Raw genomic sequence first — 14912 nt, 5'->3', positions numbered from 1 at the left:
GAAAACTGGATTAAGAACAAATAAAACTTATAAGAATCAAATTAATTAAAGCCCTCAGATATTAGGAACGGAATACTAAGTTTATACTAAAACTATTTTATGTCGGTAAATTCATACTTTTTACTATTTCTTATTTATGACACATCACATACTTTTATCTCGTGAAGGGTATCTCTGGTTCTGGAAAAATGATTAGCCATAAAAAGTGTTTTCCGCGTAAGACATAATAAAGTATTAATTACCCTTTTCTGAAGTCGAAAAACATAGCCTTCTGAAAAAGTGATGCAGTACGTGAACAGTAAACGTGGTGTACGAAAACACAGAAACAGTAGGAAAGTGTTGGTTGTATTGACGTCAACGTGTTCATTTATGAACCAAAACTTTTTGGTCCCATTCTTCTTAACCCAATCATTTATACCTTCCATCATCCCTGCAAACACACTCAAATTCCCTTCTCAGACGCCACGTAACACTCTACATTCATGTCTCTTCCCACACTCATAGATACTAAAGAAAACACCACTTTCCCTAAACTCAAGATCAAAGATGGAGGCACAACACCCTCTTCTTCACACAACTCTTTCCCTCCCATACCCACCACTACACATAACACACCCCAAATCGGTACGTCTTTTACTTCATATACTACTTCAAAATCTAATTGTTAAAAATTATTTTTCGTATTATTAATCTACGTGAAGCTTCAAACTCTAAGAACAATACGAAAGTACTCATAAAGCTATGTCTAAGTTTTTCCCTGTTAAAAGTAAGAGGCATAAGATGAAAAGTGTAGCTTTTGTATATGAATTTTGTTAGGGATGAAACAGAAATGTTGTGTTATCTGATGCAGAAGATAGCGATGAAGACGTTTTCACCGTTCCAGATGTAGAAACTGCACCAAGTGTTGATTGTGCAGGAACAAATCCATGTAGCAGTAATGTTAATGAAAGTAAGTTGAGAGATCCACCGATACATTATTCTGGTTTCACCGGAAAACGCCGTCAGGGAAGAAACCCCGTCGACAAAGAGCATAGACGCCACAAACGGTATGTTATATGAATCTGCAAAACAAAATATCAAACCTAGCTACGTACTTCATGTTTTACCTGCAAAAGAATACAAGTAGTGCAGGTTAAATATAAACTTCAGGCTTCATTACTTATCATCACATCCTATTTATTTATTTATTTTGTTCATTTTAGACTTCTTTTAATAGAATATTTAATCATGTTTTTCAATTTTAAAACTGACTTTTATTTATTTAATAAGTTTATTCATGTTCTTTAAGTTTAAAAATACAATAATACGTTCATCTCATCTTTTGTTTGTTTACATTAAGGTGGATATAACTTACTGTCATATATTGCTTACAAAACTTGTAGGCGTAAATTAAAACTGTCAGAAAAAATCTGTTATTAATTTTATTGCTAATTGGAAATAAAGTTGTAACATTGTTGCAATTTTTTAAAATTAAAGAAGTTAATTGAACATTTTGTTAATAATGAGATTAAATTAAATTAATGAATGGACAATATAAGTAAAAAAATAATTAAGCCTAAAATTGAAAGAATGATTTTTTATATGAACAAATTCGATTAATATTTAGTCAATTTAATTAGTAAATTTTAATTTAAATGATCAAATTTAAAATAAAAGTGAAAGAAAAAAAATGTGTAAAAGGAAGTTAATTATAATGTAAAAGGATTTTCGTGGAAATGCAACATATCATCCTTTCATTAAAGTGTAAACTTTGGAGAAATTTGTCTTTGATTTATACTTTAGATAAACACAACCACCAAAACACTGACTGTTTGACATTGTAAAGGTATAAAGTACAAAATATTTTATCTATATATTTATATAAAATGTCACTTAATATTATATATGACTTTTTATTTATTGTTTTAATATTATATATGCTACCTTCTCTATTAGTAAAGAAAATAAATAAATATAATGAATATTGCGATCAACAAAATTCATTTCGCAGGATTTGTTATAAAATAACATTACTCTTGTGACACCTTATATATTTAAACACAAATAATTAAAATGAAAGATTTATTTCACTATAAGAAAAATTATTAAATAGCAGCTAAATATGAAAAATAAAAAAAAGTCATTATATTGTATAAGTTAAACACTAGCTTATAAACTAAAAATTATATACAAGTATCTAAAATAGCCACTATGTTTAATAAAAGAATATAATTTATTTATGAATTAAAGTCTAAATTAAACTTTCATATTAATTACAAAAATTTTAGAATCATAATAGTAAGTAGCTAAAATGTTTGTAACTAATATTAGAGATTAATTTATATTATAAATCAATTATTATTTTTTATTAATAATATAAATTATTTTAGATACCAATAATTTTTAATTTTTAAAATGATGTATAACTTAGTTAATATAATGATTTTTTTTTTCTAAATTCCGTTACTATTTAATGATTTTTTTTATAGTATTTTAAGAAAAGTTGAATAAAGCTTTTAATATATTTATTAGATATGTTGAAAGGAGTTGGCCTAATGATTTGAAAATGACTTCCCTATATTCTTGCAATACATAATATAAGAATAGCTAATAGAAATTGTATATGCCAAAAATAGACTTGTTTAGTAAATGGTTTGATGATGTATTTTCTCGTAAGACACAAGTTGAATACTCTTTCTCCAGTTTTAGTTTCAAAGTTCTTTAAGTCCTTCCATGTAGATATAAGTACCTTCTTGATTTTGTTTTTGCATAACTGTCTTCTTGGTTTTTTCTTTTCCTTTTCTCGACACTTAGTTTCCAAATTTATTGCATTCAAAGCAAACAACCCAAGTTAAATTTTCGTGTTGAGGTTGAGTCTTTTAAAACCTTCCTTCTCCCTCCATATTTGGAATCATTCTTCAGAAAAAAAAAAAAAATCATCTTTCTTGAAGGTGTGAACCTAGTACTCCTCTTTTAGTAAAGCACATATCAAGTGAGTTAAGAGTTTGGGAGTAAGTATCTCTAATTTTCTCATCTATCTAAAGAATTATAGGTAAAAATGTTCATTAAGTGTTTACCAATAGGACAAAAAGTTATATTCAATAACCACAATGTGACTCTTTTTACTCCAAAGTGTAGTAACTCAAGTATAGTATATAATTTGATTAAGATCAAGCCTACGCAACCTTTGCCACAACTTATTATGTTACCTGCAATAATCATCTCCTTCAACAATTGCTCCATTGGAATAAAATTTGTGATCTTGACTCAATATTTTAGTCCACACCAAGTCAAAAATTATAACATAGTTAAGGTGCAACTCTTTCTATTTTAATACTGTAGTAGTTTAAACATTGTGATTTAATTGTGACTTGACTCATCTGAGTTAGATCATATCACAGATAATCCTACTTACAACAAAGAATTTGTTTGATTTGTCAACATGGGTATAAACAAGTCATACCCATTATATTCATTATATTAGTATGACACAGTTTGAAGAAAGTAATCATCTTCTTCCAATAGTCAAACTTTTCACCTTTAATTAAAAATGGTTTGTTACAACTTGTCCCTCGATCTCTATTGTAGTGTTTTGGATCCATTCCTTGCATTCTACAAAGAACTTGCTCAAAGAAATTGTCTTTGATATATAACTAAATAAAAGGCTAGCTCAGTGAGGGTTTGAATAGAGGTTTCAAAATGATTAAAAAAATCTGGAATGAGTTTTCTATTAGACTTTCAAAGGAGATCTATTCTCTGTTAACACTTAGAAGCTTTTGCAATCTTTTTGCATGCAGCATATTTAGTTGACTAGAATCACGTGTAGGATAAATACTTTGTACATATGAAATAAGTTATATTCATATAAACTATCTCACTTATTCATGTGATATATCTCATGTATGCCTTAACAACATAAAATTTATAGATTAAGAATGTGATATAAGTTAATAGACTACTAATATTTGATTGGTGTTTTTGAAATATAAAAGATATAGATGTATTAGAAACTAGTGTATGACAACATTTGACGTTATAACCAGGTTGTTAAGGAACAGGGTTTCTGCTCAACAGGCTCGTGAAAGGAAAAAGGTTTACGTAAATGACTTGGAATCAAGAGCTGTGGAGTTGGAAGAGAAAAACACCAATTTAGAAGAACAAATTTCAACGTTAATCAATGAAAACACCATGCTGCGAAAGGTATAATTTCACACTCCCCACATTATATTTATTCATAAACCAAACAGTTGAAGTTAAATTGAAAAATCTGGAATCATCTACTTGGCAGGTTCTCATGAACACCAGGGCCAAAGTTAACCAAAACAATGAAGCGTAGATCATTTGTTTCGTTAAATGAACAAGGTTTCTACAAGATTCGGTTCTGTTTATTACTTTCTTTTTGTTGGTGATAACAAAATGGTGTTTCTGAATCAATGTAAAATATTTAAACCTACTTGTTATAATCTTCTAATAGTTTTATAAAATCTTAATGTTTCTTTCCTTGGAAACGCTTAGCATTCTCTATTGGTTGAAACATATTAAATTGTTTATTAATCATTTCAATTATTAGAAACTCCTTCTAGTACTTTAGTTTACGTATGCTTCTCTTCAATTCTACAAAATGCTAATAAATTGAACCCTTTAAAACATACTTTTTTCTTCCGATTCAAATAATTGAATATTCATGTAAACCTTTCGAAAAAGAAAACAAGTAATTGAAAACATTAAATATGAAAAAGTTTTAAAAACTAATTCTAAAACTTCAGGAGTGTTGGTTACTACTGTTTTTGATTATGTATTTTCTAGAATAGTTGGTTCTTCTTTGAGCGCAACAAAGGCATATTAGAACATTCGTCTATATTCGAATTTGGGTTCTTTATTAGAATTTTTATTATTCCTTTACTACAATTTTAAAATATATTCCAAATATTTTAAAAAATATTTTAGTACATTATGGACAATCTACCTGAAAATCTATAGTTTGCATAAGCGTGTGTTATGGTCTCACGTAAGAAAAGTCAAGAATTTTCTCAGATTCCTTAAGTTGGGGCTAGAGGTCATCGTTAGACCCAGTCGGGTTCAAACAGCCCAATTTTGAAGTTGGACCATAGCCCTACATCAACAAGAAATTGGGCTTAGGGCATAACAAACATTAAAAGTTTGGGGGCACGAAAAGTTGATGAAGGGTGAAGTTCACCTTACCCAAAATGAAAACACTATGAATGGGACGCTATGGTCAGGCATCATATATGAGGGCAACATTATAAATAGATATAAGGAAGTGAAGAGTATTGTATTGAAAAATGTAGTGATGTGATGAGGAGGATGATGCTCCATATCTATATAGCTATGTTCAAATCTAGAGTGGTATACATGAATAATTAGACATTAAAAAAATTAATTTCAATTAATATCATGCAACTATCAACAAAATATTATGCATAAATAGTTTATTTATTTATAACTTAAAAACGATAGGATTAACATCATTGGGTTCATTGTATGTATGGAAAAGTGTTTAGATTTCAAAGATGCAATCAGTGTGGTCATATAATCTTGAAGTGGAATTCGAGTTGATTCGTAAGATAATTGCTTTCTTCCTTTCCATCTCTACTAATAAAATGTAATTTTCATCATTTTCCCTTTAGATGAAGAGTTAATGTTTACAAGAAGATAACATCTTATGTGTATTTATTCTCCCATATTCATATTTCTTGTTTAACAATGATTTATATAATTATATAAAAGAAATTTATTTTGGGTGTATATATATTTTTTAATTTAGGGTTCTAATAAGTAATTTTTTAATTTTAAAAATATTGTTTTTAAATGATTATCTTTGTCAATTTTAAGTATTTTTTTTATTTGATGACAAGTTTCACCATTGTCATCTAACCCTACATTAGTTCTCTCTCATTATGCTCAGTTTGAACATAGAACTATTGTCATTGTCTCTTACTAAGTATTGATGCACAATCAATTACGAATCTATACTTTAATGATTTCTTTTTTCAAAGAATATATATATGTATACCAATCAATATTACACCAAATAATCCAACATAGGGTGTGTTTTAATGATAAATTATTTTAAAGATTTTCTTATATTTTTCATATTTTCTTTAAAATTTAAAAAAACTTATTAATATATGTTTAAGAATTTACATCTTAACATCGTAAAATTATGATATTATATTTTTAATATTATTTATATATTATTTAATTATTATAATAATTTATTCATATTAAGCTCGAAAATTGAACATTAAATCTCGAATTAATCAAGATTTTATTAAAAAAATTATTTCTAGTTTCAAATTTTAATTATATAAGCAACAACATTTACAGCCTATATTTAAAATACTACATTTATATTAGTTTAATATTATATATTTTTATGTGAAAAATATAAAATAACAACGTAATTTGTAAAAAATTTATTCGCCCGAAGATTTATGTTCATTTCTGATTAAAAAAACATCTATTTTCTTGAAAAACAAAAGAAAAAAAAATCTATTTCTATAGGAATAATGAGAAGGCATGTGAATATCATTATAGAAGGAAAAATAAAGGCTGCAATGAAATAATAATGTGATATTGACATAATTTTCCTACAAAATTAGTTAAACAAATACTACAAAATTTAAAGGTAAGGTATCCTAATTTCACTCAAACACTTTGGAAAAGTAATAAGAATCCAAAGAAAAATAATTCTTGATTTAAGGTGTCAAATGAAATAGAAGAAATTCTACCATAACAATTAAGAATGTCAAAAAACATACAAAACCACAAGACAAAGAGGAATTTTTAAAGTCATTAAAAATGTATCAAAACAAGAAATAAGACTAATCTAAATAAATTAAAATTATGAGACAAATGCAAGAACTCCTCAAAGAGAAAAACACTTTAAGAATAATCTATCAATGCAATTAAGCTACCACAAGAAATCGCTTAAAAAACGCGTTAATAACATCTTAATTTAAAATAAATAAAAGTGATCAGATTTGGATATTCAAAGTTTTGGAATCAATTTGTTAAACCAAATAAAATCAACAATTGATACTACATTTAAGTCTTAGAACAAGATAGAATTAGCACTTTCACATTAATTTCATTGAAAATATTTTTAAATTATTGTCATTTTTTAATTCTAAACTTAAACACAACAATAATATTTGATTTAAGTAAAGATTTAAGCACTTGATCCATATGTTTGGATTCATATAATAAACCCAAACAAAAAACTAACCATATTATGTTGGAAGCTACTCCTTCAAATGAGATGGAACCTACTCCTTTAAAAAACTAACAACGGAATATCTAACCATCCAATTCTATTCTCGATCAAACGTAAAAAAAAAATGAAAAAAAATTAAAATATGCAAAATTTAAATTGAAGGATTGAAAAAAAAAATCTTCAATGGAGGATAAAAATATAGTTAACGTTTCAACTACAAATATTTTAAATTTTATGTACTAAGTAAATGTTTTAAAAACACAAATATAAAAAGTTGTCTACCATTTTTTCAAAAGTTGATTTCTTTTTTCAAACTGAAAAAAAAAAAAATATATATATATATATATATATATATATATATATATATATAAATAATACTCCTTGTAATAAAAAGAATAATAACTTTCTAGAGTAATTATGTGTTTATTAAAAAACTCGTTCTAAACAATACCGACTTATGGTTGTCGTTGATCAACATTATAATTTCCCATCTCCCTAAAGGATCTATACATCGCACTCTATCCAACTCTTCATTCTATAATTCATATTTTCCAAACCTTCGCTTTTAAAAATTAATAACTTTTTATTTTAGTAGATGTCTTTGAAACACAATAAACTTGATTGGACTTTTGGTTTTGTGGTCATAACCAAAAAGTAAACATGCATAAAGTAATTACTTTCCTTGTAAATGATGTATTCAAACGCACTAAAATACCCCATTGTTTCAACTATTATCATTTTCATAATCAAGAATGATCTTATTCATTCTTCTTTCAATTTTAAAGATGAGTCACAACACACGTAAAAGACAACGAAATTGCATGATTTCAGATGCACATAGACAGACCATATGGACAAATAAAGATTTGTGCACAAGGCACAAATCTTTCACTATACAGTTAAAAGCACACGACTATTCATAACACTTTATTCCAATGTCTGTTGATATAGATGCACACCGTAGAGTAGTTAATCAATTAGGGGACAAGTTTTTCCTGAATCTTGAAACTGAGGAAGATGATGCTCAGAACTCCCTCTCTGGGAACATGATAGGAGCTACGAGAGACCATAAGTACAGCAGAGCAGTTGCCCAGGAAGTGATGATCCGAACCCACACAGAAGGCCATCCCACGTCAACTAATTTCCCACTCTCTCCCACGGATGTTGACCAACCTGTCAGAAGCATTGCAGAATACATGCTTGCAAGAGAGAAGATCAAGTGGAAGAAGGCATATGAATATGAAACTGGCTTTGCTTTCTCCTCTTCCTCCTCCCTTGCATCCAGTGGAAGCAGAGGCTTCCCTGCAGAAACACCAGAAATGAAAGATTGTCAATATTTGCATCTGCAATTTTTTGTAATTTAATGCCAATCAAATGAAATAAGGCAAATTATTTTTCTTCATGGCACCAAATTCAGCTTCGAGATCAATAAAACCATTATTAGATTTCAAACTCGAACATTTGGTGGCCAACTTTTGAGTTGTGAGTATTAGAAACGATGATGAAATAGAAACATTGGATTTAAATGATATTACCAGCTCGAGGGGAGTTAGGAGGGGAAAGTACTGCAGCAGAAGATCCAGCACGCACAGCAGAATAAACAACAGATAGAACAGTTGTGAGTAAACCCAATGTAAGGGTGCCAGTGGAAACAGCTTTGGAGTGTTTGTGAAGACCATTGCACTCGTAATCTCTTGGCTCACTAGCCAGTGCACTATAGCAGAGATAAGTGCAGTACAATGATATTACTGAAGCAGGCAAAACACTTCCGTTAACCTGAATATGAATATAGTTCAGAAACCTCAAATCCAACTAAAGTAATGAATGATCTACAGATAGGTAACACCTATTCCCATCTAAACAATAAAACTTCAGTAATTTATGCTTCAAGCCGAAACTAGGAAAATTAACAGACGCATATGAAAAACCAGGAAAATAAATTAGTAGTTAACTACAATGAAAAAAAAATTGAACTTACTGCAGGATGCAAAGCCACTATGGCAAAAACAAATGCGAGAATCAGGGTCATGGTAATGAAAAAGACGTTGAGGCCACAGTCTTGTCCAGATGGTGTGAAGAAGTGATAGAGAACACCCGAGAATGCAAATGTTGCCACATAACAAACAAGTGAAACAACAAATAGAGCAACGTACCTGTATAAATACACAGGTAAATACTGAAAAACTCATTCAAAAATATAATGACAACTTATCAAATAAAGAAAATGAAATTACAGGAATGATATAAAAATCAAACCCCAAAACTAACCAGAATTGTTCATCAAATCCAACCCATTTGTCATTCCATCCATGAACAAAATCTAACAAGAGCATGACTTGAACAAGAAGAAACATGCCTGAGCCAAACTTCGATATTGTTTCTGCGTATTGTCATACCTCATCATTATCATAAACAATGAAATAATTTACATGTCAAGTGCATATGAAGTGTATGCGAACTATACACATCCTCTTTAAACTCAATATGTTTAAGCACAGTAATCTTTGGTATCTTTAAAATTTACAGCTTTTATTAAGACCGGATGCTGTTTTCTTTAAGATTTCAAACAAATTGACTACAATAAGCATTTAAAGAAAACAAGAAAGTGACAAAATGATATTTGAAACAATATTTTGATCATGAGATGTAATTCCAAATTCAAAACAATAGCTCAAATAAATAAGGTACAATGATATATTATTCAAAGAATATTACAACAATCTTTTCATTCCAGCTGAGCTTCCATCATCCAATGATATTGGGCGCTCCAAAAGTCCATGTAGTGAGCATTTCATGTAGAAAGTTACATACATATTATTTATTTTAGTATGATCTGGAAACATTCAAACTTAATGCTCAAAAACATGGAGCTACTCAAAAAGTTTCTTCTTTAAAAAGCACTATAACATATTTCAAATGATGAAAAAAAATTATCAGTATTGGGTTGTTAGCTAAATGCCTCTTTCACTCCCAATCCTTTATCAAATTATGATTAAACTCATACTTATGAAATGTTAGTCTAAGGCAGTCAAATTACACCCATCATCCAAGTCTTCTAACTGTGTGTTGCGGACAATAAATGAAATTGGAATAATTCCTTTTCTTGTCTCAAATACAAGTTCTTTTCATATTCTGAAAATTTGAAGCTTATGATTATTTACCAACAGCTTTTCTTTCTCTTAAAGAACATTATTTCCAAATTACCCCCAAATTTCCAAATAGCTTGGTTCCCCTCTCTATAGAGACATACATAACCACTTTTGTAATTTACTATGTAAAACTAATTTTTTGTTGTATCCAAACAAATATTTTAAAAATTGTTTTGAGCCAACTTACCCAGACAAAACTGATTCTAATTATAATCAATTATTGAAATAATCTAGTTTTTGCAGTTGTCTCAAACACACCCTATGTCTAGAAGCACAAAGAAGTCGACTTATTGAAGACTAGAGACATCAGGCATGAACCTGAAGTATAGCTACATATTCTATTAACAAGTTGTACGTACTGAGGTCATCCTGATACTGTATATTGTAAAATTGTAATCATATTATGCAGGCCCAAATATAAGACTAAAGCAACGTACAAGTACAAAGAGTCCAACATGTATGATAATCAACTATAATGGATCAACGGAAATCACATTAGCAGAAATTCTTACCATAGAAGCTGATGATCTCGTTTGGAACGAAAAACATAAAGATTACCAGAATGAACCAGCAGATAATTTTCATCATCCACCCTCCATGGTGCATACTATCCCGAGGATCCCTCTGGGTTTTTACACCAATCATCAAAACCGCTAGAATAGTGAAAAACAGAAAATTCCCCAAGCTAACCCGCAAAACTGCATCCGTTTCAAACCATTCTCTGCTAGGAGTGTGGCTGAAGTGATTAATCCCTGCGGTATTAACAACAGCATTAATAACAACGATGTTACCTACACATCTCATAAACTTCGGCCATCCATCAATATACTCTCATTACCAAAACCAGTAATTAACATACACATACTTTGAGAAAAAACATGATAATTCAGCATGACTTAGCTCCCAACCAAAAATTAGTTTCACAACTAATTCAAATGGCCGAACCTCGTGAGGGATAATTCGAGGCCCCACCAGATTGCAAGGCCTTAAATATTGCTTAATATGCAGCAACACTTCAGTTCAGAAAAGAAAATTATGCACTTGTACTACATAGGATATCCAGAATTACGTAACAAACCATTTTTTTACTGAAAATAACAAATAAAAATAAACACAATAACCAGGCCTATATGCTAGATAAATAAAACCACAAGGTGCCATAACAATCACAATAAACGTTATCCTTTCAATTAATAGCTCGTTACTTTCAAGACCAAATTAATTTTGTTTCGGACCTCAAAATAGTTAAAACAGAAGGGGACAGGGATTGCATAAAGAAAACTAAAAAATCGCAGAGAAAATTGAAGACTGAGAAAGAAGATGAAATCAATGATTATAGGGGAAAAAGAAGGGAAGGGATGGTTACATGGAAGAGATTCCATGAGAGGAGCGGCGACCTCCCGAAGGATCCAAGCGACGATGAGGGAGAAGGCGAAGAGGCCGCAATAAGCGATCCGCGCGGAACGACGGCTGATTCCCGAAACGACGGTCCTGCACGCGTCGCATGCGCACGCCGCGCAGCATGACGCAAGGCAAGAAGCTGCCCACATCGATCCTCTTCTTCTTCGGAGATCGAATTAGGGTTTCACGAACAAGAATTGGTTCAAGTGCGGGCTTTGATGAGAGGTGTTAGGAATTGAATTTGATTAGGGCGCAGACGAAAACGATTAGCGGAGAGAACGCAGAGAAAGAAAGAGAGAAAGCGATGAAGAAAATTTGGTAATTACGCGTGACTTGACCTTTTCACCCTTCTATGCGGCGATGTGTCATATCATATATCTTTAGGGGCATCAGAACAATATCGATAAGTAGGAAAAAAATTAAATAAATATCCTTTTATTTAATATATTAAAATAATTATTATCTTTAACATTTTAAACGTTATTTTTGAAGAGGACTATTTCACAGAAATATATTTAGTGATTTTCTTATAACTTTCTATCTTATTTGATCTTAAATTTTATACTTAGTTATTGTTTCATGATTTTCACAGGAGTATTTCACTTTATGATAACAATTTAGTTTTACTTTTTTTCTTTTGTTTCTTACGATATATTTTTAAACTTAATTTATAATTTATTTAATTGGGCAACTAGTCCAAAAAGAAGACTCCATCAAAAACGATTTCAAACTACTATTAAGTTTGACCGGTATAATAGACATACATTAAATATTTAATTTTAAAAAATTATTTATTTAAAAAATATAAGATTTTAATCTTTAAATAAAGGAAAATGGTACACTGACTACCCAATTTACTACCTTACATGGAATATAATATTTAATTTTTTTTAATTGCATCAAATGGAGTGGCACGTGACTGAAGGGAAATCTGAAATTAAGTTACCATTTTACATGTTGTCGTCAATTAACCGCCTTCCCGTGAAATTGAAAAAAGAAGGAAAAAGTGAAATTGCAGAAAAAACTCTGCAATTGTTGTTTCAGCTTCTAGACCAAAAGTTTTTTTCTCCACCGCACCTCTGAACTCCAACATCCCTTCGAAGTCCACCGTGCAGGCACGAAGTCCACCATCCGTTTCGAAAATCCACCATCACGACGAAGTCCACCGGTATGATTTTCATGTGAAGAATATTTATTATTCTCCTGTTTCAATTTTGTCTCATATTTTTTTGTGTTTCATTTGTAGATATGTAATATTTACTTTTGTAATTTTATCTATGTTTTTAATCAACCAAAAATGAACAATTTTTTTTGAAACCCTAATTTGACATCTTTGACTGTTGTAAGAGTGTATCTAACTCTTTTGAAATTGAGATCAATTTTTCATTTGTTGTCATCCAGTTATACGAGGCATATCATGTAGTCTTTTTTTATATTTTTTGGTACATAGGTGATCCTCGAGTTTGGGGATGTTGTATCGTTTGATACAACGTACTTAACCAATAAGTACGACATGCCATTTGCACCATTTGTTGGGGTTAATCACCATGGTCATTCAATCTTACTAGGACGTGGACTTTTATCTGCAGAAGACAGTAGTACATTTGTGTGGCTATTTCGATGTTGGTTGCGATGCATGGGAAATAAATCCCCTGAAGGCATTGTCACTGATCAGTGCAAGGCTATGCAAAATGCAATCCAAATGGTCTTCCCCAACACACGACATCGTTGGTGTTTTTGGCACATAATGAAGAAACTTCCTGAAAAATTGATTGGTTATAGAAACTACAAGGAAATCAAGCATACCATGAAGCAATTGGTGTATGAATCATCTACTGCAGAGGATTTTGAGAGTGGATGGAATAATTTCATTGAAATGTATGAGCTACAACTAAATGAATGGTTGTACACCCTATTTGAAGAAAGGCATCGATGGGTGTCATGTTATTTGAAATGTGATTTTTGGGCTGGCATGTCGACAACACAAAGAAGTGAGGGGATGAACGCCTTCTTTGATGGGTTCATAAACTCTACAACCACACTCCAACAATTTGTGGTTCAATATGACAATGCCCTTCGTTCCAAGGCAGAGAAGGAGTACGAGGCGGACTTCAGATCTCTTAATACTACCCTTCCTTGTGGATCTCAATCATTTATCGAGAGACAATTTCAGGAGGAACTAGTATAAGACTCGTGCCTACGCACTGGTCATTTTTTTTTGTTTTTTTTTTATTTAGATAAAAAAATTAATATAATAATATTATATTTGAATGAATTATTTATATATATAATTATATTTTACTATTATATAATTAATATAATTGGTATATTAATAATAATAATAGATTATATTAATAATAATAAAATTTAAAAATAATAATTAAATACGATTTTATTTATTTTAAATCATAAAATTGATAATTAATTAGTAATGCTTAATAAAGTTACATGATTAAAATTTAAATAATATTTTTGAGTTATATACTATATTAAAATAAAATGTATATGCAGGGTCGTGGTTAAAATAAAATGTAGGTATATTGTGTAATAATGTCCCGTACAAAATAAATACAATATGAAATTGATGTTAAAATTTTTAAATAAAAACACATGTAAAAATAAATACATGTATATTATATTAAAATGAAATTCATATACACATGTTGTTCTTAAGGTAAAATGCAGGCATAGTGTATAATATGGTCTCGTACAAAATAAATACAACATGAAATTGATGTTAAAATTTTTAAATAGAAACACATGTAAATGTATAGATGCTTGTATGTTATATTAAAATAAAATGTGTATGCACGGATATGGTCGTGTAGAAAATAAAAATAACATGAAATTAAGGTTAAAATTTATAAATAGAAACACATGTAGATATCTACAAACACATAAATATTAAATATATTGATATATAAAATCAAATATAATAGTACTAACATTACTACTAATAATAATAAGAATAATCTCAATAATAATAGTGTTACTACTACTATTGCTCATATTAATTTAAATAATAATATGATCATCATGTAAAAAATATGCACATAATCGAAATATGGTCCCATAGAAAATAAAAATAACATGAAATTAATGTTAAAATTTATAAATAAAAATACATGTAGATATCGACAAACACA

At 29.6% G+C, this 14912-nt stretch overlaps 2 protein-coding genes and 1 pseudogene across 2 annotated transcripts; 2 read left to right on the top strand and 1 right to left on the bottom strand.

Moving 5' to 3' along the window:
- Window positions 1–420: 420 nt before the first annotated feature.
- Window positions 421–4487, top strand: LOC114186181 (transcription factor HY5-like). The gene is made up of 4 exons (XM_028074213.2): window positions 421–624; window positions 851–1046; window positions 4023–4179; window positions 4268–4487. The coding sequence occupies exons 1-4, from the start codon at window positions 483–485 to the stop codon at window positions 4313–4315; spliced, it is 543 nt and encodes a 180-aa protein (XP_027930014.2). The 5' UTR covers window positions 421–482; the 3' UTR covers window positions 4316–4487.
- A 3448-nt stretch (window positions 4488–7935) lies between these two features.
- LOC114184948 (Serinc-domain containing serine and sphingolipid biosynthesis protein) lies at window positions 7936–12082 on the bottom strand. The gene is made up of 6 exons (XM_028072370.2): window positions 11732–12082; window positions 10878–11117; window positions 9485–9596; window positions 9195–9369; window positions 8752–8992; window positions 7936–8518 (listed from the first exon to the last, which is right to left on the bottom strand). The coding sequence occupies exons 1-6, from the start codon at window positions 11913–11915 to the stop codon at window positions 8241–8243; spliced, it is 1230 nt and encodes a 409-aa protein (XP_027928171.1). The 5' UTR covers window positions 11916–12082; the 3' UTR covers window positions 7936–8240.
- A 1197-nt stretch (window positions 12083–13279) lies between these two features.
- Window positions 13280–13954, top strand: LOC146886121 (protein FAR1-RELATED SEQUENCE 5 pseudogene; annotated as a pseudogene).
- The last annotated feature ends 958 nt before the right edge of the window (window positions 13955–14912 follow it).

Source organism: Vigna unguiculata, chromosome 5 (assembly GCF_037176805.1).
Source record: "Vigna unguiculata cultivar grain cowpea cultivar isolate G323 ecotype 2 chromosome 5, ASM3717680v1, whole genome shotgun sequence".
Taxonomy (NCBI): Eukaryota; Viridiplantae; Streptophyta; class Magnoliopsida; order Fabales; family Fabaceae; genus Vigna; species Vigna unguiculata.
This window is presented reverse-complemented; position numbering and strand designations above follow the sequence as displayed.